Source organism: Pelophylax lessonae, assembly GCF_965119305.1.
Source record: "Pelophylax lessonae genome assembly, chromosome: 1".
NCBI lineage: Eukaryota > Metazoa > Chordata > Amphibia > Anura > Ranidae > Pelophylax > Pelophylax lessonae.
The window spans coordinates 462,531,411-462,557,893 of record NC_138768.1 but is presented as its reverse complement, the minus strand read 5'-3'; the positions used below and the strand labels follow the sequence as shown (position 1 = coordinate 462,557,893).

Here is a 26,483-nt window from a genome sequence, read left to right as displayed (position 1 = left end):
ACCCTTTTTTGGAGACGATTGCTTCTCCCATTCACGCGACCGACTGCAGTGCATGGGCTCCTTCTTCCTCTTCAGTGCTCTAGGCTGAGTCAGGACCCCGCAGAGCACAGCCCTGGGAAGGCATCTTGGAGGAGCGGAACGATTTTTCTTAGGCTTCCGCCGCCTTTTTTTCAAATTTGCCGCCATTTCTCCGGATCGAGTGACGCTCGTCCGGACCGGAAGTGAGGTTCCGGAAAGGGCAGCGTTCTGCAGGGGGCGTATGGCGTCATTTCCGCCGGACGCAGAGGAAGAAGGGAGGAGCAAGCTGGTGCCTTATTCCGGATCCGGTCCAGTGCAGGTGCGCTTTGGTCTCCGGAACCGGTACCGAAGCCACGGGTGATACCGCTGCCAAGCGATGGAAGCTTCTTCAGCGAGTGGGACAGGCACAGGCACCAGTAAGGCCCAGGTAAGGGGTATCTTTATATGGCCTATCTTACTGTGGGGTCTCTCTCCATCCCTTTTATCTTTCCCCCCGGTGGCTGGGGGCCTGTCAGGGCACATGGGACTTCCCTTAAAAATGTCTTTCTGTGCACCTTGGTGACCCTGAGAATCAGGCTGACTCTTAAGAAGCATGTGTATGTTTTCCCATTCATGTCTTCCAGGCTAAAAGCTCGGAAATTGTTTCCAAGAGAAAGTGTCCTTCATGCAAAGCAAAGTTGTCGGAAAGCTGGAAAAAGACACTTTGCCAGGGATGTATTGATGCACTAGTAAAGGAAGAAGCAGCTACAGTTTGTGGCGATCTAGTCGCATCTGTGAGGAAGGAATTGGATGCTACCATCCAATCTTTTCGGTCATCCCTACAGGATCCTGCCCTGAGTCAGCCATCAGCCTCACTGTCCTCTCAGGGTTCACAGTTGGTTCCTTCGGTGGGGACAGAAGGGGTTCCTTCCACCCAAGGAGATAATTCCCCCTCACATTCCAAAGAGGATTCAGAGGAAGAAGAGGAGGGAGGGGCACAAAGTAGGCCCACTAAATACAAACTATCCTTAGAGCAAGTGGATGGTCTCCTGAGGGCAGTTTACATCACCCTGGGTCTAGAGGAGGAAAAGAAGGAACTGTCCCTACATGACAAAATGTATGCAGGCTTGGAAGAGCCTAAGGGCCGTATCTTCCCAGTGCATCAGACCATCTCGGATGCAATAAAACAAAAATTTGAAGACATGGGAGTCCTGAGGGATCCCATGGATAAGAAGATGGACCAGCAACTTAAGAGATCCTGGCAATCCATCATGGGGAGTCTGAAGCCTGCCATGGCAGTAACCTGTGTGTCCAGGAATCTGGAATACTGGCTTAGCCAGCTAAAAGCACACATCACAGCAGACTCACCTAAACAGGAAATTTTGGATTCCTTTTCCACGCTCTCCACGGCCATAGCCTTCATTGCTGACGCTTCAGCAGAGTCAGTAAAGATGACAGCAAGATCTGCAGCTTTATCCAACTCAGCCAGAAGGGCTCTTTGGTTAAAGACATGGCCTGGAGATACAGCTTCTAAAAATAAGCTGTGTGGACTTCCTTTTCAAGGGGATCTACTATTCGGACCTGGGCTAGACTCTGTTCTAGATAGAACAGCAGACAAAAAGAAGTCTTTTCCTGTGAAGAAGAAACAGGCAGCAAAGAAGCTTTTTCGACCTCAAAAAGCTCAGCAAAATAGCAGACCCCAGGAGAAGAGAAGAAACTGGTCGACACAAAAACCCAAAGGGAAAGGAGGTGTTCTCTTCCATCCTCCTGTGTCAACCAACAAAACACAATGACAAGACATTGCCGGTGGGAGGAAGATTGAGGGAATTCCTCCCCTATTGGGCAGCCATAACAGAAAATCAATACATTCTGAATATGCTGTCCCAAGGCTACAACATAGAGTTTTCAGAGACGCCACCCGAAAGGTTCTTTGTCACAAACCTCCCAAGAGATGCAGAAAAAGCCCTGGCTATGATGGACCTGTTAAAGGACCTGAGGCGACAGGGAGTTGTCTGTCCAGTTCCAGTGGAGGAACAACATCAGGGATTCTATTCCCACATATTTTTGATAAAGAAACCATCGGGGGATTTTCGTCTTATACTGAATCTGAAACCTTTAAACAGGTCAGTTCTGTACAAAAAGTTTCGAATGGACTCAATTCTTACAGTCAGAACCCTGTTAACAAAGGGATGCTTCATGGCATCAATCGACTTAAGGGATGCTTACCTGCATATCCCTATTGCCCCTCACTCACAGAGATTCCTAAGGTTGGCAGTAAATCTGGGAAAGGAAATGCTCCATATCCAATTCAAAGCACTCCCTTTCGGGCTATCATCCTCCCCTCGTATTTTTACGAAGGTAATGGCAGAGTGTCTAGCTCCCCTCCGCCTTCAGGGAATCTCTGTGGTGCCTTACCTGGACGACCTGCTTTTCTTTGCCCCGTCAAAGGAAAAACTTCAAGAGGACCTACACAAGGCAAGAGGTCATCTAGAAGCTCTGGGATGGATAGTGAACATCAAAAAATCGAATCTCACACCGGCTCAGCGGGTTCAGTTCCTAGGGTTTCAGTTATGCTCTGTGGAACAAAGAATCTTCCTACCAGAAGACAAACAGGTCAAAATACAGAATTTGGTAGCAAGGCTACAAACAAATCAGTGGTGGTCGATCAGAGAGATCATGTCAGTCCTTGGAAACCTGACTGCATCAATTCCAGCTGTCCAATGGGCAAGGCTGCATTTTCGGCCACTCCAATATTTCCTCCTCAGAATCTGGGATCACAATCCAGAGACTTTGGACTTAAAGGTAAAAATTCCCACCAAGGTCAAGAGGTCCCTTTGGTGGTGGAGAAATCAGATAACCTTGTCCCAGGGTTTGGCCTGGTCCTTTCCAGCAGACCAGAGGTTAACAACGGATGCCAGCAGTTGGGGGTGGGGAGCCCACTGGAACCAAAACCTGGCACAGGGGGTTTGGTCTCAGACCGAGACAAGGAAATCCTCAAATTGGAAGGAGTTAAAGGCAGTCGGCCTAGCCCTAGCTGCCTTCCCTCAAAATCTTCAGGGGACTCATGTTCAAGTCCTTTCAGACAATGCCACTACGGTGGCATATCTAAACAAGCAAGGGGGCACAAGAAGCAAAACCCTACAGCTGTTGGCAACGGAAATTCTGCAATGGGCGGAAAGGCAGTTACTTTCCTTGTCAGCAATCCACCTAAAAGTTACATTAAACAGTGTGGCGGATTATTTAAGCAGGCAGAAGATCCGAGAAGCAGAATGGAGCTTGAACCCAGAAGTCTTTATGTTGATAACCAAGACTTGGGGAAAGCCAGAGGTGGATCTGTTTGCAACGAAAGAAAACGCAAAACTTCCACTTTACTTCTCACTCCACAGAAACGACAACTCTCTGGGAGTAGATTCCCTGGCACATCCCTGGAGGTTCAGGTTGGGGTATGCCTTCCCCCCCTTCCAGCTCATTCCGTTGGTATTGAGAAAAATCCAAATGGAAAGAGCCTCAGTGATCCTGATCACACCTTATTGGCCCAAAAGGGTTTGGTTTTCGACTGTCCTTCAACTATCAGTCAAACCTGCTTTTCAGCTCCCTCTTCGTCAAGACCTACTGCTTCAAGGTCCAGTCTATCATCCAGAAGTGGAAAAGCTAAAGCTCACCGCCTGGTATCTGAGGAGCAACTGCTGAAAAGGAAAGGATTTTCAGACGCATTAATTGCTACTCTACTTTCCAGTAGGAAAAAAGTCACAAGGAATATATATGCAAAAGTTTGGAAGACATATAATACCTGGTGTGAATCGAAAGATCAAAAATTGAACAGTATTACTTCAATTTTGGAGTTCCTACAGGAGGGCGCAGGAAAAGGCTTGGCAGTAAGTACCCTCAAGGTACAAGTTACAGCCCTGGGGGTATTCTTGGAAAGGCCCATTTCTTCAGAATCTTTAATCATCAGATTCTTCAGGGCCCTTACTCGCTCCAGACCAGTGCCTGTCAGAAGCTTCCCCAAATGGGACTTGTCGGTGGTCCTTCAGGCCTTCACAAAGGAACCTTTTGAACCACTAGAAACGGTTACACTAAAAAACCTTACCCTCAAGACAGTCTTCTTGGTGGCAATAACATCAGCAAGAAGAATCAGTGAATTACATGCTTTATCAGCTATCGAACCTTTCTTGTCCATATATCCAGACAGGATAATTCTCAAGACGGATCCAGGGTTTCTCCCAAAAGTAGCTTCAACGAGAAACCGCTCACAAGAAATTGTGTTACCTACCTTCTGCCCTAATCCATCAGGAGATAAGGAAAAAAGCTTTCACTGCCTAGATGTAAGAAGGGTCCTTATACATTACTTGGAGGTTACTAAAGAGTTTAGATCATCAAACTCTCTTTTTGTTCTTTTCTCTGGCAACAAAAAAGGTCGCCAGGCATCAAAAGGATCAATAGCCAGATGGCTCAGATCCGCTATTTCAGAGGCTTACTCCCAAATGAAATTGTCTCCCCCACAGGGGATCAGAGCTCACTCTACTAGAGCGTTAGCCACTACATGGGCAGAGAAAGCTGGTGCCACTCCAGATCAGATCTGCAAAGCGGCTACGTGGTCAAGCTACTTTACATTTGCAAGACACTATAGGTTGGACCTTTTGGCAGCTGAAGATCAGGCTTTTGGCAGAAAGGTCCTGCAAGCTGTGGTCCCTCCCTAAATTGAGTAAGTCTCGATAATCCTCTCTAAGGTGCTGTCCTGAAAGACGTTTTAGGGAAAATTCAAGTTAGACTTACCGGTAACTTGTTTTCCAATAGTCTTTCAGGACAGCAGGAGGATCCCGCCCTATTGTATAAAATGTATTGCTGTGATTAACCATATCTGTTTGTGTTCCAGCATGGGCGGGAGGTACTCTTCTACAAACTGATGAATGGTGGGAGAAGCCTCCTTTTAAAATCTGGTGGATGGGGTGTTTCCTGATGAGGAGAGGGAGGAGCCATCTCTCTAAGGTGCTGTCCTGAAAGACTATTGGAAAACAAGTTACCGGTAAGTCTAACTTGAATTTTTTTAAGCAAAAATTGCATTTGGAAAATGTGTGCGCAAATACCGTGTGACAAAAAAAATTGCAACATCCACCATTTTCTTCTGTAGGGCCTCTGCTTTAAAAAAATATATAATGTTTGGGGGTTCAAAGTAATTTTCTTGTGAAAAAAATTTTTCTCTTACGTCCTCCGACATTCGCCGCCTCCTCTAAGTCATCACTATTGGGTATTGTCCACCTATACGTAGGAATAGCTAGGCATATAGACTTAGTCAAAAGACAAAAGGCATTAGCATATACACACCCACGGGGGCTGTCCCATCTGGTCAATACCCCCCCCTGCATCACCACTCGCAACTCAGTTTTAGTTTGCCTAGCTTTCAGGAATAGTCAGGCTCCCTTGTGCTGGGGCTTCAGTCTCAGCCTTCCTATATCTTTCGTTTTATTTTCTTTGAAAAATGTCAGTTTTTTTTCTCTCACTTTACTAGCTGTTTATTTTGTCAGCTTTAGTGTTAGTTTATTCTTCGGATGAAGATGGATCATGCGGTGCTGGGTTTCGGACTGGCTGCCCTGGTTCTCCAGGGCACAGAGGGTCAGATGGACCCCCAGCCCGCCATCGAGCGTTCAGCTATGGTTCGCCCTGGCATTAAGAAAGACCCATCCCTGTTCGCTGCAGGGATGCAGCCGTGAGGTGGCTACCTCACAGGACTTGTCTGCGGTACTGCAGCGTCATGTCCCTGGCTCACGGCACTCCCTGTCAGATGAGGACAGAGGTTTATCCGTGCATAGAGGCTCCCCCACGCCATCGGGTACAGATAAGTGCCTTTCTGTGTGGGGCCTCTGCCTGGGGTGGCAGTCTGTGTTGCTGTGGGTCCCCATGTCTGTGCCTGTGTGACTCCCTGTGCGATCCCTGCGGGGTTCGCTGTATGCAGATCTGGATGTTTGCCGGGGGTCCCTGTCCCTGTGTCACCTTAGGTGCATGTTTGGGGGGTACAGACTTGTGTGTTGTGCGGCGACCGCTGCGGGGGTAAAATCACGCGGTCCGCCATGTTTTTACTATGCACACGTGTATAGCCCCTCTGGGGCGAGTATACAGCTCATTTTGGCGCCATCCGCCGCCATTTTGTGGGCGGTGGAACGATCGGTTCGGCCGCATGCCGGCGGCCATCTTGGCGTAGCCTCCTATGGATCCCTATGGGGCAGCCATTTTCCCTGGGATCTGGCTTATGGCCAGCCCCCTCCAGCAGCATTTCCTTTTCCTCTCAGGCAGCAAGGACACAGGTAGCAAAGATCTGCGGGCTCTGCAGTTTATCTCTCTGTCTTCCTCTGTATACTGCTTCTGGCTCAGTTTCTTTCTCCTTTTGGGGGTCTTCATAGCTGTGACAGTAGCGGTGGGCTGCGCACTCCGCAGCGCTGTTTAAGGGGACAGTACACTACTTTTTTTGCACTGTAGTTTTTCATTGTCTTGAGCCATGGATTCTCAGGAAAGCAAGTTTCCTCCAGCTTTAGTGGGGGGCCCCAGTTCTCCTGTGGCCCCGCTGCGACCTGATCTGGCTGCTGTGGTTGCGACTTTAGTGGCAAATATGGAAATGCTGAACGGGCTGCAAGAAAACGGCCCAGGCTGTCTCTCTCTTCTGATTCAGATGGGGATATGGATGCTGCTGCGAGGGTGCCCTTTTCAGGGTCCCGCTCATCCTTAGACCCCCCGAGGTCTGAGGGGAAGGCTGAGGTGGAGGGTGTTGATACATCCTCCCCCAGGGTCACCCGAAGAACGGGCGACCATGGATGAGTTAATTATTTCGGTTAAGGATACCTTACATTTGGAGGACGAGCCCAGTCCTCCGGGCGTTGTGTCCTCTTTTTTGGGACGCACATGACCCGCAAGTCTGCGCAGGTTTTTCCCTGCCCAGCGAAATTCCATTACACTGTTAATGAAATGTGGCGCACGGTAAAATGTCCATTCCTGGTACCTAGCCGGTTCAAATTGCTTTATTCTTTTGCGCCGGCTACGGAATCGCGATGGTGTGTGCCTCCACAGGTAGATCAAGGCTACCTTGGTTCCTACTGAGGATACCCCGGTTTTCCGGGATCCCACGGACCGGCGGTTGGAGTCTCTAGCCCGCCATTCCTATACGGTGGCGAGTTCATTGCTCAAACCCGTTTTCGCGTCCGTTATGGTGGCCCAGGCAGTGGCTGATTGGATTACGGTGCTTAGAAGCAACCTAGTGTCCGATGACGTGCCGCCTGCGCGACTGGAAATGGTGGACCAGATCCATCAAGGAGTCATGTATCTGTGTGATGCAGCCCTAAATGAGGCCCCCTTGGTGACCCGCCTCTCGAGTGTCGCGGTACTTAACCGGCGACTGATATGGCTGAAGAGCTGGTCGGCCGATCAGTCCTCGCGGAAAACTGTTGCTGATTTTCCCTATGCTGGCTCTCGCCTTTTTGGCGAGGCGTTGGATACCCTGGTGAAAGGCGTCACGGGGGGTAAGAGCACTATGCTACCCCAGAACCCGAAGAACAAGTCTTTCCGTGGCAAGCGGGGTTCTGCGCCTAGATCTAATCAGGGGTCCTTTCGTGCCTTTCGGAACCAATCCAAGGGCAAGCCCTTCAAGGCCCAGGGCAACCAGAAGAAACCCTGGGCGGGTAAGCAGAAGACCGGCAATGCCGGTTCAGCGGGACTTTCCGCCTCTGCCTGAAGGGGCGCCCTCACCCATTTCTGGGGTGGGGGGACGTTTGCGCGGTTTCCTCCGACCTTGGCTGCTCCGGATCTCGGACAGGTGGGTCCAGGAAATCGTTCGATCAGGTTACAAGATCGAATTCCTTTCCAGGCCGGCAGATTCTTTCCCTCCAATCTCCATCTGCTTCCAGGGCGTCTGCGGAACTTTCATCAAGCGGTGCAGGACATGCTTGCTCAGGGGGTGATTGTCCCGGTGCCTCATCGGGACAGGTTTCGGGGGTTTTATTCGTATCTGTTCACTGTGCCCAAGAAGGAGGGCAAGGTGCGTCCTATTCTGGACCTGAAAGCGCTGAACCGCTTTGTTCGGGTTCGGAAGTTTTGAATGGAGTCCCTCCGTTCGGTTGTGGCCTCCTTGAGTCTAGGAGAATTCCTGGCTTCGATAGATCTGAAGGATGCGTACCTGCACATCCCCCATTTTTGAGGGTCATCAGCGGTACCTTCGGTTCGCTATCGCAGAGGACCACTACCAGTTTGTGGCGTTACCGTTCGGTCTCGCTTCGGCACCCAGGGTGTTTACCAAGGTGTTGGCGCCGGTCCTGGGCCTGCTGCGGGCCCAGGGCATTGCGGTCCTGGGGTACCTGGACGATCTGCTTCTGAGATCGTGTGCCAGTCAGGACCTTGTGCGCGATCTGTCCATCACAGTACAGACGCTCCAGGAGTTCGGATGGACCATCAACGTTCAAAAATCTGCGTTTTCTCCGTCGCTTCGCCTTCCTATCTGGGAATGGTTCTGGACTCTGCTCAGGCAAAGGTGTTCTTGCTGGAGGACAAGCTCCGCACTTTGCGGGACGAGATCAGGTCCCTCAGGGACAATCCGTCCTCGTCACTCAGGACCTGCATGCGGGGCCTGGGGTTGATGGTGTCGGCCTTCGAGGCGATTCCCTTTGCCCAGTTCCACACGCGGGCTCTCCAGACAGAGATCCTGGCCAGGTGGGACAGACTTCCTCAGTCCTTGGATCTGGATGTCTCCTTGAGTCGCCAGACCAGATTGGCTCTTCTGTGGTGGATCCAGTCCCCGTCGGTGGCGGAAGGCAAGTCCTTCCGCCCGTTGGTGTGGACAGTGGTTACCACGGATGCCAGCCTGTCGGGCTGGGGTGGAGTCCTGGGCACCCTGTCTGCCCAGGGCACTTGGTCGGAGGAGGAATCCTCCCTCCCGATAAATGTGTTGGAACTACGAGCGATAAAACTGTCTCTTCCAGTGGTCGGACCGTCTCCAGGGCCTGCCTGTTCGCGTGCGGACGGACAATGCTACCGCGGTGGCTTACATCAACCACCAGGGGGGCACCAGAAGTGCTCGAGCGGCCCGGGAGGTGACCGACATCCTGTCTTGGGCCGAGACTCATGTCCCGGCAATTTCGGCAGTTCACATTCTGGGTGCGGAGAATTGGCAGGCAGACTATCTGAGCCACCAGACCCTGGACAGGGGGAATGGTCCCTACACCCGGAGGTCTTTCAGATGCTGTGTGCAAGGTGGAGATTCCCAGACGTGGATCTGTTCGCATCCCGACTAAATCGAAAGGTGGAAAGGTTCGTGGCAAGAACGCGCGACCTGTTGGAAAACCACTCCCCACCTTCAGGCTTTCTAAGGGCGTAAATTGTTGATCTCACTCCTTACTACCTATCACACTTTTTTAAGGCCATGAAATGCCAAGATGGCACAAACCCCCCCCCCCCCCCCCCCAAATGACCTCATTTTGCAAAGTAGACACTCCAATCTATTTGCTGAGAGGCATGGTGAGTATTTTGCATCTCTCATTTTTTTGGGAAAATGAAGAAAAAACAGGAAAATGCATTTTTTTTTCCTCTTTTTTTTCAATTTCCAAAACTTTGTGACAAAAAGTGAGATCTGCAAAACACTCAACATACCCCTCTGCAAATAGCTTAGGGTGTCTACTTTCCGAAAAGGGGTCATTTGGGGGGGGGGGGGGGGGTTGTGCTCTCTTGGCATTTCATGGCCTCCGAAACTGTGATCGGTAGTCTGGAGTGAGATCAACAATTTACGCCCTTGTAAAGCCTGAAAGTGGGGGTTGATTTTCGGGGGCCTGTACTCGGCTAGACTGCAAAAAAGTCTCGCACATGTGGTATCCCTGTACTCAGGAGAAGCAGCAGAATGTATTTTGGGGTGTCATTTCACATATACCCATGGCATGTGTGAGCAATATATCATTTAGTGACAACTTTGTGTAAAAAAACAAAAAAAAATAATATATTTCCCGGAACTTGTGGCAAAATATAAAATATTCCATGGACTCACCATGCCTCTCAGCAAATAGCTTGGGGTGTCTACTTTGCAAAATGGGGTCATTTGGGGGGGGGGTTTGTGCTATCTTGAAATTTCAGGGCCTCCGAAACTGTGATGGGTAGTGAGGAGTAAAATCAAAAATTTACGCCATTAGAAAACCTAAAGATGGAGATTGATTTTCGGGGTCCCGTACACAGCTAGGCTCCCAAATAGTCTCACATATGTGGTATCCCTGTACTCAGGAGAAGCAGCAAAATATATTTTGGGGTGTAATTACACATATACCCATGGCATGTGTGAGCAATATATCATTTCAATGACAACTTTGTGTTTAAAAAAAAAAAAAAAAAAAAAAAAATTTTAAGTCATTTTTCAAACACCTGTGACAAAAAAATTAAATATTCAATGAGCTCAACATGCCTCTAAGAACATTCCTTAGGATGTCTACTTTCCAAAAAGTGGTAATTTGGGGGGGGTCTTGTACTGCCCTGCCATTTTAGCACTTCATGAAATGAGATAGGCAGTCAGAAATTAAAGCTGCGTAAAATTTCAGTATTTACACCATAGTTTGTAGACGCTATAACTTTTGCGCAAACCAATAAAAATACGCTCATTGAATTTTTTTTTTTTTTTTTGTCAGACGTAGCTAAATATATTTTGGCCAAAAAAATGACATAAATTGAGTATATTGGATATTTTTTAAAAGACAAAGTTGAAAATGTCTTTTTTTTTTTTTTTTTTTTGCAAAATTTTCGCTTTTTTTATTAATATCGCAAAAAATAAACGCAGAGGTGATCAAATACCACCAAAAGAAAGCTCTGTTTGTGGGGAAAAAAAGGACGTAAATTTTGTTTGGGTACCACATTGCATGACCGCACAATTGTCAGTTAAAATCTCACAGTGCCGAAGCACAAAAAGTAGCCTGGACGTAAGACAGCAAAATCCTCCGGTGGTAAAGTGGTTAACTCAATACAGGTTTAGCTTTTATAGTTAGAAGGAACTTGGCAGGGATTTTGTAAAATATGCTGTTTGTATCTGCTAATATAAATTTTTAGTGCGTTTTTAGCAAAAATATTGTTTTGGCAAATATCGCGGGGGCCTTAAAAAAATCAGTTGCACCCTCTATTTATTCTACTGGCCCTTTTGCTTTCAGAAAATGTATAGTTTGGGGGGGGGGGGTGTCTTTAAAAAAGCTCTGAAGTGAAAAATGAAAACCTCCCGATTTCGAGAAATTTTGGTCATTTACAGTTTTGTGTACGTTCAGTTTTCACCATTTCGCAAAAAAGGTGCAATTCAAAATATACAAATTTTGTTAACTCCATACAGGTTAATCTTTTATATTTAGTAGGAATTTTGTAAAATATGCTATGTTTGTATCGGCTATAAATGATTTTAGTGTATTTTTAGCAAAAAATATAAATAGGGTCACCATGGATCTCTCCCTCCCTGGAGGTGGTGAGCTGGCTTTTGCTATGTGCTCTGCAGGGGGGGGCTTCCTTTTGGGGTTGATGCTGGCCGTTTTTCTCCAGGCGCACACCGGAGGTTACAGCAGGGTCTTTCGCCACTCTGGGGGTTAGTAAACTGGGCAGGGGGATCCTAAGGGCTCCCAGCTGAGCTGGGCTGGGGAAGTGGATGGTTTCATGTCCGCACTGTAAGTGGCCGGGCCTGCCCGAAAACGTAGGCCGCTGCTTTGTGGCCTACCAGCCAGACGCTGTATGGGAGGCCCGGTGAGGGTGGCTGAAGCCACCACCCTCCATTTGGGCATTGTCCCTGGGCGGTCGGCTCTGGTGGGGCGCCCACAGAAATTTAGGCAGCGGCTCATGGCCTACTATGCCATGCGGCCAGCTTGGCATCTTCCTTGGAGGAGGGGGGCGCTGAGGCGGTGGTCATCTTTTTGATGACAGCATGCCGCCGTTATTGCGTAGGGCACTTTCCCTTTTAGCTCTGCGGACCATCTGGGTACTTTGCCTCCGTGTCACGATGGGCAACCCCCCCCCCTTTTTGTTTGTGGTGGGCGTCCCCTCGTGGGATCGCAGTCATCGACCCTCACCTGCAGGTTGCCATCTCTAGTAGGGGGTGATTATTTACAGCTGGCTCATTATGTCTCCACTGCTAGGAATGTGATGTGCTTGATCAGCTTCTAGGGAGTTCAGAGGTGACGTTAGAGGTCTACTAAACCTCTCTTTAAACCGATCACCTTGTTAGCCCCCTTGTGATAGCAATTAAAGTAACACATTTTATTTTTTTATTTTTTTTATTTTTTTTTTTAAACCTCCAGTGGTACACGCACATTCAAATGCATACATTGTGTTCATAAAAAAACGATGATTGTGACCCACATAGAGGTTATTGCCAGGCATGCTAGAGTGAGAGCAAAATGATGGAGGTAAATGGGAGGGTTTTAGCAAGTGTGTGTGTTTTCATACCCCACTGTTAAGTACACAATAGGACCAGAGCATGTATGTAAAGCGAAAATGTACTTAAAGCGGAGTTCCAGCCTAAACGCACACTCACCTGTCCAACGGTCCAGCGATGCAGGCCGCCCGAAGCCTCTCTCTTCCTCTCTGCGGCGCCGGCATCACTGGTGTGGGCACACGGCTGTGACAGTTGTCGGCTTCACAGCCGGTTACGCACTGCGCATGCGCGAGTTGCGCTACGCATCGTGATTGGCCGGCAATCTTCTGGGACCTCTGACATGTCCCAGAAGATTGTAGGGAGGGAGGGGGAGAGGAGAACTTCCGCTCAGCCCAGTGCAGGCAAAGTGACGTACCGGTACGGCGCTCCGAGTGGAAGTAGGAGCGGGTACATGTCAAACCCCCCCCCCCCCCAAAAAAAAAGACATGCCAAATGTGGCATGTCAGGGGGTTAGAACTACCTAAAGCGGAAGTTCCACTTTTGCGTGAAACTCCGCTTTAAAGTGAAGCAATACCTGTTTCACTTCTAAGTGTATGTAAAACACTAACTCTATAGAAAATCTTGGTCAGCTTAACATGGCACTGCTCCCAAACCATAAGTGACAAGGACACCAAACTTGGGGAAGCATGTTAAAGGGGACCCAGGACTATGACATGGTAGACTACCTAGGCAATCTGGCCGGGCACAAAATATGATATGTTGTAGTCCTGTATCCCCTCTCGGTGCTCCCTAAGTTTGGTGTCCCTGTCACTTATGGTTTGGGAGCAGTGCAATGTCAAGCTGACCAAGATTTCCCATAGACGCCATTGTGTTGACAGGGAGCAGTGCCTTACCAAGCTGACCAAGATTTCCCATAGACACCAATGTTAAAAACCAGAAGCAGTGACATGCCAAGCTGACCGAGCTGTGTCCGTAATCGCGATTGTACGTAAAGTGAGTGTACGTAAAACGGGGGGAGGGGGGGTGTGTGTGTGTGTGTGTGTATATATATATATATGTGTGTGTGTGTGTGTGTGTGTGTGTATATATATATATATATATATATATATATATATATATATATATATATATATATATATATATATATATATTTATATTTGTGCTCATAAGTTTACATTACATTTACATACACAGGTAGAATTTATGCTTTCTTGACCATTTTTCTGAGAATACGAATAACACAAACTTTTCCTTGACTCATGGCTGGTGTTTGGCTGAAGCCATTTGTTATCACTCCACTGTGTCCCACTGTGCCCATCAATGATCTGGTTTCCTCCCGGCTGGGAATGTTAATCTTGGTGGCCCCCCCTCTTCATCTCCTTTGCTTAATTTTCATTTTTATTTATATCAAATTTATATATTCTATCTTGTGTAGTATGCAACATCTTACTACTACAGAGTCCTCCCTCATATACAATCAATGTATTATTTTTATGACATACTGGCTCCTTGTACTAGGTGGTGCTTTGGTCTATATCCCTGGAGCTGCGATGTATTATGAGGGAGGCCCCGCCTCCCTTGCTATCCCCGCCCCTCCCCCATATTGGGATGAGCGGGTCCACCTATACATCGGTGTCATGCCGCACCTTCAGCGTTGTGCGTCGGCGCCTTCACTGACGTACTCACGCTGGTGCGTGCCGTCATATCTGCGGGACGGGGAGGTCCGCTTCTCAGCGTTCCTCTCCTCCACGAGGATCACAGATGCCTAGGCTCTAACAGATCTTTCATACCCGCTACATGACGCTAGGGTCCCTTTCTTGCTGCCAGCCACGGAGCTACCTGACAGGTGAGTCACCGTGACAATTCCCCACCATTCCCCTCACGGTCTCATCCTCTCCCTCACTCACTTTCCTCACTAGAGCACCCCACCGACTCCTCATTTCATTCCTCACTCCTCACACCAGTTATACCCCTGTCATCACACACTGATACCCCATCTTTTGCTATCACCTTTTGGCTTTTGGGCTCCCCTTTCCCTTCTCCCCCCCCCCTCTCCCTCCTCTTTCCCCCTTCCCCCCCCCTCCATTCCTTCCTCCTCCCTCCTTCCCCCCCCCCCCCCATCCTGCTTTCCCTCTTTCACCTTCCCCTCACCCCTTTTTGGGAACCCCCCCCCCATATATTTTTATCACACTAGCCCTTCCTACCTGATATAAAATCACACATGCCTTTTACCATTGGTAGCATACACGCTACATCTTGATTATTTTGGTACATATATATACACAACAGGCATGGAAGGCTCTCCATTACACACACACAATTGCCTGCCATGGATCCCCCTCTCTGGTTGCTGTCATATTGGGACCCTTCAGCTCCCGGGTTAGACGTGACGCACCGCTGCCATACAGGAGTTCATTTTTGCCATTTTAGTTCCATTTGATTTTTGAGTATTTAGTACTCCCTTGAGTTCTCATTATTTGATTGGATTTTTTTTCATTCAAATTTCATCCTTACTGCATACTTTAATATATTGTTTTTTATAGAGATACCTTGAACACATTGATCTCTGAAGAAGGGAGATGTTGCTCCCGAAACGCGTCAATTCATAATGTACATTCTAATATCTCCTATTATCATTCATGGTATTTTTGAAATCAAGAGGTTACACCAAGATGCCTACCAAAATTTGTGAACTTATCATTCATGTTATGTCATTTTATATTTGAGCCATATCATGTGCCTTTGAGCATATATTGCCATATCTATGTATACTATGCAATAAAATGTAATATTGTTTTATTTACATACTGTGCATGTCATTATTTCCAGCCACTGAGCACGTACCTCATACAAAGTCCCGCGGGCCAATTTTCCTGTTTTAAAACATATTTTGGGATGGAGGAGTGCTTTGGCGGGAACCAGACCATTACCCTTTTGTTTTCCACTGTGTTAACACTTTTTTTTTTTTTAACCACTTAAGCCCTGGAAGATTTTACCCCCTTCCTGACCAGGCCCTATTTTGCGATTCGGCACTGCGTGACTTTAACGGACAATTGCGCGGTCGTGCGACGCTGTACCTAAACGAATTTGACGTCCTTTTTTTTTTTTTTTTTTTTTTTTTTATATGAAATTCCCAAAAATTTAAAATTTAAATTTCTGCTACATGTTTTGGTAAAAAAAATCGCAATAAGCGTATTTTGATTGCGCAAAAGTTATTGTGTTTACTAAATAAGGGAAAGATATTTTTTTTTTTTTTTTTTTTTTTTTTGCGGGACTGCGACATTGCGGTGGACAGATCGGACCCTTGACTGACATTTATTGACACTTTTGGGGGTACCAGTGACATTACTACAGTAATCAGTGCTATACATATGCACTGTTACTGTAAAAATGACACTGGCAGGGAAGGGGTTAACTTAGAGAAGGAGGGGTTAAGTGTGTCCCTAGGGGCGTGTTTCTAACTGTGCAGGGATGTGGCTTTTCATGTAACAGCAGAGATCTACGGTCCTACATAGCAGGACCGTATGATCTCTGCTGTTACACAGGGGAGAATGACAGGCGGCTTTTTTTTACATTAGCCGCCTGTCTTTCTCCCTCTGTAACTGACGATCGCGAGTGACCGGCGGACATCGGGTCCGCCGGTCACTCGTGCGGAGGTGTCCATGAAAGAGTGGGGGCGGGAGCGCGCCTCCGGCTGCTCACGCTCGCCCCCTATTGGCTCACAGGCAAGTGACGTACCGGTACGTCACTTTGCCTGCACTGGGCTGACCGCAGCAGTATATGTACTTGCGGCGGTCGGCAAGCGGTTAATCATGACAACAACCTACCCAAATGACCCTGATCAAAAGTTTACATACCCTGGTGATTTTGGCCTGATAACATGCACACAAGTTGACACAACGGGGTTTGAATGGCTATTAAAGGTAACCAGCCTCACCTGTGATCTTCTTGTAATTAGTGTGTGTGTATAAAAGGTCAATGTGTTTCTGGACTCCTGACAGACCCTTGCATCTTTCATCCAGTACTGCACTGACATTTCTTAGTCGTGGGGAAAGCAAAAGAAAAACATTTCAGCCACAACAGCCAGGGAAATTGTTCGGGATGCAAAGAAAAGCCCACAAATAACTTCAGGTGAAATACCGGACTCTCTGAAAATATGTGGTGTGGCTTTTTCAAGATGCACAATAAGGAGGCACTTGAAGAAAGATGGGCTGCATGGTCGAGTCGCCAGAAGAAAGCCATTACTTACTGTGCAAATGCCACAAAGTATCCCACTTACAATACGCCAAACAGCACAGAGACAAGCCTCAAACCTTCTGGCATAAAGTCGTTTGGAGTGATGAGACCAAAATTGAGCATTTTGGCCACAACCATAAACGCTACATTTGGAGAGGAGTCAACAAGGCCCATGATGAAAAGTACACCATTCCTACTGTGAAACGTGGAGGTGGATCTCCTGATGTTTTGGGGATACAAAGGCACAGGAAATTTGGTCAGAATTGATGTCAAGATGAATGCAGTATCCTTATTAAAAAATACTGTAGGAAAATTTGCATTCATCAGCCCGGAAGCTGCACATGGGACGTACGTGGTCATTCCAATATGACCATAATCCTAAACACAAGGCCAAGTCAACCTGTCATTGTCTGTCTACAGTAGAAAAAAAGTGAAGGTTCTGGAGTGACCATCTCAGTCTCCTGACCTCAATATCATTGTGAGCCACTCTGGGGAGATCTCAAACATACAGTTCATGCAAGACTTTACAGGAACTGGAGGCTTTTTGCCAGGAGGATTGGGCAGCTTTACCATCTGAGAAGATAGAGCCTCATCCACAAATGCCACAAGACTTCAAGCTTTCATTGATGTTAAATGGGGAAATACAAGGTATTAGGAACTGGGGTGGGTATGTAAACTTTTTTTGATCAGGGCCATTTTGGGTAGTTTCTAGGGATGCACCGATCTGATATTGAGATCTGATATCGGCCGCGATACTGACAAAATAGCTGGATCTGGAATCGGAAAAATTAACAGATCCATGGGCTGGTCCAGGGTTTCGTTGCAGCAGAACCTACGTCCTTAATCAGCCTCACGTGTGTGTCGTGTATGGAGCGCGCCAAAGAGTCGGCTGTGTGGAGATATTACAAGTTTGCCACGCCAACTAGTTCCACAGCTGTTTGCAATGTCTGCAAAGAATGTTTAGAGGGAGGTGGTATAACTGCAAAGTTCAATACTACCAATTTAATCAAGCACATCCAGAAACACCACGCTAAGGAGCACGCTGACTTCCTGCAGCTCAACAAAACAAAAGGAGCGGACAATGCAGCCCAGCAGCAACAAACTTTGCAGGATGCATTTCAATGATGCGAAAAGTTTCCAATGGAAAGTATGAAAGCATTAGCAATAACACAAAGTTTTTTTTGGAATTTTTTTTTACCAATTTCAGTTGTTGAAGATGAGGGCTTCCGTCGCCTACTGGAACACTTGGAGCCAATGTACTCTCTTCACGCATGTATTTTTCCTGAGACTGCAGTGCCAGAACTGTACAAAAAAGTTTGTGAATGTGTCAAAAGATTAAAGATATAAAGGCTATGAGCTTTACTGCAGATGTATGGAGCTCTGTTGTGTGTCCAATGTCGCTTTTAAGTTTAACAGTCCACTGGTTGGACACGAGCTGTACACCGCACGGTGCAATGCTTCAAGCTAAAAGCTTTCATGGTTCACACACCAGCGATACCATTTCGGCTGCAATTAAGGCTATACTTGACCAGTGGCACATTCCTTTGAATAAAGTGCATGTCATAACCCGGGACAATGCAAGCAACCTGAAAAAGGCCATAGACCAAATTGGGGGTACGGAGCTTAGGCTGGTTTGCTCGCAGCTTGTAGTCAATGAGGGACTACTGTCACAACGGAGTGTGAGCGATGCCATTGCAATCGGTAGACAAATTGTGGGGCATTTTTAAACATTCTCAACTTGCCTATTCAAGGCTGCAAGATATCAAGCTCCAGATGCAAATGCAACCTAAATGCCTGCAACAAGATGTCAAAACAAGGTGGATTTCTACGCACTTGATAGTCTTCTGGAACAGAAGCGAGTCCTCTATGCTTACATTGCTGACCATGATGACCTACCCAGTACACTGACCACTAACCAGTGGACTTTGCTAGAAAAAAACAAGCATTGTTTTAGCACCATTTGAAGAGCTAACAAGGAAAGTAAGCTCATCGACTGCCTCCACCGCTGACGTCATTCCAGCTGTCAGTCTTCAAACGCATCCTTTCTAAAGAAGGCAATGCGGATACTGGCATCAAAACAATGAAAACAACCCCGCTTCAGGCTGTCAACAAACGCTTCGACACTGTGGAAGATGAACCCCCTATATGCACTTGCCACCCTGCTGGACCCGAGATATAAAGACAGGTAAGATAAGATTGTGTAACCTAACTAATTAATACATTAGCCCATCAAGTGTTAGAATTTCTAAATGTTTAAATTTACAGCATGGCATCTCATCAAATACAGTAGAAGACAGTGTTATGGAGAGAATAAAATATCTATCATCATATATAGAAGACCTAATAAATGAATTAATGTCATTGTCATTCATTATCTATATTATAGATTTTTTGCTCTCCACACAATAACACTTCTACCGTATTTGATGAGATGCCATGCTGTAAATTTAAAGATTTTGAAATTCTAACACTTGATGACACTTAAAAAACCTGAGGCTGATTAAATATATATAATATAATCTAAATCTATGTTTATATAATCTAAATATATGTATGTATGTATATGAATTTGTATGATAAATTATATAAAGAATGTAAGCCTATGAATATAATTATATAGGCTAGGCTTACATTCTTTATATCATTTTATTTCTATCTTATCTATCTTAATCTATCGTATCCATCTTATCTATCTCTTTAATCAGCCTCAGGTTTTTTAGTTTCAACAAGCGTTTCATATTAAGCCTAACCTATGTATTTCTGTTTCAGATACTTTTCAGATACTTAACAGGTGCACAATCTGCAAAGCGTGCAAAAGATGCACTGACAGGGGAACTAGAGGAAGACTTGAGGAGCATCACAGGCCGCAGAACCACAAGACAAGGTCCCTCTGGTGGAAGCAGCAGCAGCACGGAGCAGCTTTATGCAAGAGTTTGACCACATTGTGGAGGAGTTTGAACTAGGGCTGGGCGATAAAACGATAACGATATGTATCGCGATAGACACGTGATCGATATCAATAAAAAAATTGTTTGATAAAACGTTCGATATTTTTCCTTAAGCAGTCTCACTCATAGCGCTGCAAGTCGGCTTCTATTCCTCCTGCTTTTTCTCTTTTTTACAGTTGGAAGTTGCCACCTACTTGCTCGGAGGCTATGATTGGATAGCGGTTAGGTACTGATTGATTTTCATTGGGACTTTGGAGGCGTTTTTCGATTGGTCCTGGATTCATTTCCGGTTCATCCGAGGTACGCTTCCTCTGTCCTTAGCAATGTGCGGTTGGCGCTAGCGGTGGGGGAGGTGATTGGCTGGATCAGACGCCGCTCCTCCCTTTCCGACTCTTGCAGCCATTTAATGCGGTGATCGGCGGTGCTGAACCACGCCCCTGATGACATCACGCTTTAACGAAACCGGTAGGGGACCGGTGATCGTCCGCCCTGTGTATACCCTGTAGTGTCCTCCTGTTTTACATCGCAGGAGACCGTGCTGCAGCTACCGCACCATCCATTCAGAGATCCCCGCAGGATTTTACCTGGATGTGGAGGTCACATCTTTTCAACTTATCACCTGAGCTTCTTATTGGACTTTTTCCTCTCCACGGACTCTCCTTCTACTGTTTTTTCAGTACACTCTGATACATTGTGGAAATTCATCTATCTATATATATATATATATATATATATATATATATATATATATATATATATATATATATATATATATATATATATATATATATATATATATATATAATCAGTGATTGCCTGTTTTTGTGTTTTCCATCAAGCGCTGCATACTTCTGTTTTCATTTTTTCTTCTTCGTCCGAAGCAAACAGAGGACGCGAAGCAAGTATGGTTGTGTTGACATTTTATTGTCTTAAGAACTGAGGGGATTATGATCAGAGGAAGGTTAAGTTTAAAATAAAAATGTTTAGATGTAACATTTTTCTCCTGGTCCTTATTTTAAATGGGTAATAAATATCAATAATTATCGATATCGACCGATATGAAACACTGATATCGTGATACAGTTTTCAGCCATATCGCCCAGCCCTAGTTTGAACTAGATCCCAGTGCAGCAAGCAGCTCGAGCCCTGCAGTCCAACTGCATGCCTATTTTGCAGAGAAAACCATCGCTGCCTCAGACAACCTATAACAGTTCTGGGGAGTCAACAAATACAGATTACCTTGTCTTGCTGCCACTGCCACAAAATACCTCTGTACCCCCTGCACTAGTGTAGAAAGTGAGAGAGTGTTCAGCACAGTTTCCAACATTGTGGATGAGAAGAGAAATGGACTTGCAGCAGAGAGAGCAGAAATGCTTGTCTTCATGAGAAAGAATTTGCCATTGCTGATTAAGTGACCATTCACAGGTCATGTTTGTGTCATGTGTGAATCAACTTGATCACACAAAGTAATAGCATTTGTAATGTAAACAGGTAGTCCAGTGTCACTGTCACACGCCACCATCAAATTGTGATGGTAGGGAGTGTGACACTGGACTACATGTTTACAATATGCTATTTGTATGTGTGATCAAGTTGTTGTTCGACCAACTTTTTAGTCAGGTTCAGGCTGCTATGTTGTATTGCCCCCTGCACTAGTAATGCAGGAAGTGAGAAAGTGTTCAGCACAGTTTCCAACATTGTGAATGAGAAGAGAAATAGACTGGACTTCTGAGAAGAAATGCTTGTCTTCATGAGAGAGAATTTGCCATTGCTGATTAAGTGACCATTCACAGGTCATGTTTGTGTCATGTGTGAATAAACTTGATCGCACAAAGAAATAGCATTTGTAATTTAACCACTTTAGAACCGCTCACAGTAATACTACTGCGGCAGAGTGGTTCGTTATCGTCCAGCGACGTAGTATTAACGTCGTTAGACACTCCCCCTTCTGGGCGGCGCTCGCGCGCCGCCGGAGGCGCTTGCGCGCCGCCGGAGGCTCGCTCCCGCTGTTTTCATTCACAGCGGGAGTCGGGCCAGGGGAGGAGCAGCGGCGATCGCCGCTGCTCTTACCCGATCGTCGGGGATCGAGTCTGGAGATCCGCCCGCTGTGTGTATCTCCGGATCTCCATAGTGACAGGGAGTGATCTCCATAGTGACAGGCGGATCTCCATAGTGACAGATCGGACTGTTCAGCATAGCTGGACATCCGATCTGTCCATGACTCACACAGTCACCTCCCCCCCTACACGTCAGTAAACACCAGGCATACATTAACCCCTCCCTCTCCAATAAAATTAACCCCTTCCCTGCCAGTGTCATTTTTACAGTAACAGTGCATATTTATAGCACTGATTACTGCAGTAATGTCACTGGTACCCCCAAAAGTGTCAAAAATGTCAGTCAAGGGTCCGATCTGTCCGCCGCAATGTCGCAGTCCCGCAAAAAAAAACGCAGATCGCCGCCATTACGCGTTAAAAAAAAAAAAAACACCAAAAATGACAGAAATCTTTCCCTTTGTTAGTAAACGCAATAACTTTTGCGCAAACCAATCAAAATACGCTTTTTGCGATTTTTTTTTTTTTTTTTTTTTTTTTTACCAAACATATGTAGCATAAAACAAATTGGCCAAAAATTTTTTAAAAAATTGTTTTTTACATCTTTTTTGGGGGGAATTTCATATAAAAAAATGTTAAAAATATTTTTTCAAAATAAACGCTCTTTTTTTTGTTTATAGCGCAAAAAGTAAAAATCGCACAGGTGATCAAATACCACCAAAAGAAAGCTCTGTTTGTGGGGAAAAAAGGATGTAAATTTCGTTTGGGTACGGCGTCGCACGACCGCGCAATTGTCAGTTGAAGTCGCACAGCGCCGAATCGCAAAAAGTGGCCTGGACGGAAGACGGCAAAATCCTCCGGTGGTAAAGTGGTTAAACAGGTAGTCAAGTGTCACTTCCACACGCCACCATCAAATTGTGATTGTGGTGTGACACAGGACTACATGTTTACAAATTTACATGCGATTTTTGTATGTGTGATCAAGTTATTGTTCGACCAGCTTTTTAATTTAGTCTCAGTTCTCAATGAGAATTTCTCAGGTTCAGCTGCTATGTTGTATGTTGCATTTTAAATTCCTGTTTGCAGGATTTTGCACTTTATATTTTTTTACAATGTTTACTGTTTGATTGCTATTGTATGTTCAAGCAATAAACTGCTTTTTTTTTTTTTTCTTGTGGCTACATTTTATTTTAATTTTGAGTTTGATTACATGATATTTTAGATATCGAATGCACAATTGTTATAACAAAACAATACTTCCGGATCGGTATCGACAGATACACAAAGCCAGGCATCGGTATCGGGACTAGAAAAGTGGGATCAGTGCATCCCTAGTAGTTTCTGTTTGTCATTATGATTTTAAAATGAGTAAACAGTTGATAAATGGCTTAAATAAAAACTAACCCTGAGTGAGAGAGGGTTTTTTTTTTTATTTTTGCGTTTTTTATTATTCATATTCTCTGAAACATACAATTTAATTTTTTTTTTTTTCCTTCATATTCTGCAACATATTGCTTTAGGTTTTGGCTTCGTTCTTTTTGAATGTAATGCACATATTCGAATATAAATACTGTGTAGAACACTACAGGAACATTTTTTAGGTTTGGCCTGTTTGGGTTTTCACCTCAACAAATGCCTGGAATGTCACTTTGCCATACTGCTTCGATCGCAAGTCTGTAGTCAGTTCCTATATAGTAGGCTGCTGGAACCACTCCTGTATGTAAGCAGTCAATGTATTTTTACCATATTTCTTTCTATAAATTTGGGAGGATATAGTCTTCATAAATTTTGAAATGTAGCTGTATAACAAATACCTGATTAACATTTACTTGTCTTTGTTTTGTAGGTTACTGTACGTGGGAAGTAGAGTCCTCTATTTGTAATTTGGACGATCAGCTGAAATTATTTGTATCTCGCCATTCAGCAAATTTTTCCCAAGATGTAAAAGGTATGGTGATGCTGATTTTTATATGGTCTAATACAATATGACTGAATGGTAATGTTAGACTGTTCATCTCCTGTGCGCTTTTTTTTTTCTTCATATATATATATATATATATATATATATATATATATATATATATATATATATATATATATATATATATATATATATATATATATATATATATATGTATATTAGTCACAGCTGAACTCTGGTCACAAACAAATGTTCCTATGGACAGTCCCAGAGGGTATAATCTAGGGATCGACCGATTATCGGCAAAGCCATTATCGGAGGGCCGATATTAACTTTTCCCAAAATATCGGTATCGGCCCCGAAACTGGCCAATATTTTCGTGACATCATTCTCCCTTCTTAGCCGCCTCCCTCGCTTTGGGCAGCCTCGTCTGGAGTCGGGACTAGTCTTGTGGGAGTGTATCTCAGCCATACACCCACCCACAGCAGCCTGGTGCCAGCCAGCCACCCACCACAGGGTGCCAGCCATTAAACAAAAATTTTACTTGTGCAGTACCAGATTTGTGTCAAAAATTTTGTCTTTTATTATTCAAAACTTTAAATGGACAACATATCGGCCCATATTGTCTGATACGTTGTGAACACAATATTGGTATCGGCCCTGAAAAAACGTATCGGTCTAGCCCTCTCTCTGCTATAGGTAGTTTGTTTGTTTTTTTTTTTTTTTTTTTTTTTTTGTTTTTTTCCCTGCCTAGTCAGGAGTAAGGACCTAGTTCCTTGCTAGTATCTCTGGTCCTGGCAAAAAAAATTTATTTTTAGATAGTACATTTTTCTCCTGGAATTTTCCTGTGAGATCTACAATCAACTGCTGGACTGGGCGATGGGATGGATAATCTAGACCCAGTGGTCACCCCAGTCTGACCAGCGGTGCACGCAGACCTCAGCTCCGTGCTAGGTCGGCTGCGACCTAGCCCCACTGGACGAGGGCTGGCCTGCGAGTTAAACACGTTGCAAGGTCGCATACGACTGTTCTTGGGCCGAGTCGCAACGTTCCTCATTTTTCAATAGAGAGGGGTTCTGTCTGGAGCCGTGCCCACCTGGTTCTTGGTATGGTGAGTAGCTGTCTTCAACCCCCCCCCCCCAACCCCCTCCTCCTGGGTCCCTGGAAGCCTTGTGCCGCCAATTTGTTGGCCATCCGAAAGGTGATTTGGGGAGAATATCAGACTGATCCAGGTGTTCAAATTGTTAAGGCTGTGTGGTCCCTGGGACCTGGAGCTTTTGGTGAGCAGATTTATGTGCTATATCATGAGGTGGAGCACTTGATGAATGAAAAGAAGTCACGGTGTTGGTGACAGCATCTTGAGCACGATTTCATCTAACCTATTTTGTTCTATTTATGGACTGATGCCATTTACATATTATTTTTGATGCTGAAATGCAGTATTAGTCAATTGAATTGTGTTCACTTGATGGGCATATTTGGTTGGTTTATTCACTTTGTTACAGTTGATTAAGTCCCTATTGAACAGCGTCTGTTTACATTTATTTTTTATTTAATGTGATTTCACATTTAAAGGGGCAGCAGTTAACCAGTTCCGGACGGCCCACCGCAGTTCTAATGCGGCAGGCAGCCCCTTCTGCGCGAACTGATGTAGGACTACGTCGCACGCGCCTGGTGCTGGTACAGTTAGAATCAACTCCTGAACACGACAAGCACTATGTGGAAAGCAAAGGAAAGACCAAAGGTGTTCGATAAAGGAGGGGAATAGAGCAACGCGGTTTTCTCCTTTTTTTTTTAAAAGTTTAATGAATATCAAAAATGAAAACTCTAATCATAACAAAACAGACTACACATACATTAAAAAATGACAACCTTGCCAAATGATGCACACCTGGGTCCACACTTAAACCACATGAATGAACATGTTAATATAATCACACAAAGGTAGTATGGCAAGATAACAGGCAGTGGTGAGATTAAGGAAATCGCAGTGTGGTAGTCCCTGCAAGGTGATGCCTTCACACTGCGAACATCTATTCTCTCAGATCTGTCTGTAATAAACCTAGAACGACCTAAATCACTGGTAGATGGGGAAACGGTGAAATTTAGGAAACTACAATCAAGTCAGCTCAGCATTGGCTATACTTATACATAGTGGACATCTAATAGATCACATTTTCACCCAATATTCACCAGGAATAGATCTTGTGGCACTTTAAGGGCTCTTTCACACGGAGCGGACCGCATTGCGATCCGCTCCGGCACTTTTTTCTTTTTCACGGAGCGGATGACACTTGTGTCATCCGCTCCGTATGTCTGCATATCATCCCATCCGTTTGCGGATGATATATGGACATAATGTATGTCTATGGGCATTGCGGATGACACCGCTGACATCCGATTTTGCATCCCTTCCGTTTTTTTTTAAACGGAACAAAAATAGGGTTCTGTTCCGTTCCAAAAAACGGAACCGTCATCCGTTGACATCCGCAATGCCATTGACATACATTATGTCCGTATATCACCCGCAAAAAATAGGATGATATACGGACATGCGGAACGCCCGTGTGAAAGGGCTCTAAGAGATGCAAAACAATGAACGTAAATAATACAGAACCCAGCTGGGAGTGTGATCAAACAGGTGGATAATGGATTCCATACCAGTATGTGGCTGGTACACACTGATTAGCGATCTGTAAGTATAAAGATTTCCTATGCTGCCTTGTCAAGCCGCTTCAAGTAGTGTAAAATGTCTTGGTTGTCTGAGAGGCACAGATGGCAAGATAATAAAGGTATGGCTATAAGCCACAGAAAGCAAAAATCACATGTGTGTAAATCTTGGTGGTTGGAGTCTGACCATACTGATAAGATATAGCGTTTAGAGTCAGTGATGGAAGCGGATCTCTGAAAGTGGGATGTTAATGGTGTTACTCGTCCTTAACAACAGTCCTTTGGGGAATACAGTGTGA

The 26,483-nt window shown here is 45.4% G+C and overlaps 1 protein-coding gene across 1 annotated transcript in view; it reads left to right on the top strand.

The window, feature by feature from the left end:
• Nucleotides 1-26,483, top strand: part of MAP1S (microtubule associated protein 1S) — a 92,592-nt gene that overhangs the window by 18,636 nt on the left and 47,473 nt on the right. The window contains exon 2 of the mRNA XM_082275335.1: nucleotides 23,440-23,541. Within this exon, the coding sequence (XP_082131461.1) occupies nucleotides 23,440-23,541 (102 nt within the window). The remainder of the gene's footprint in view (nucleotides 1-23,439; nucleotides 23,542-26,483) is intronic.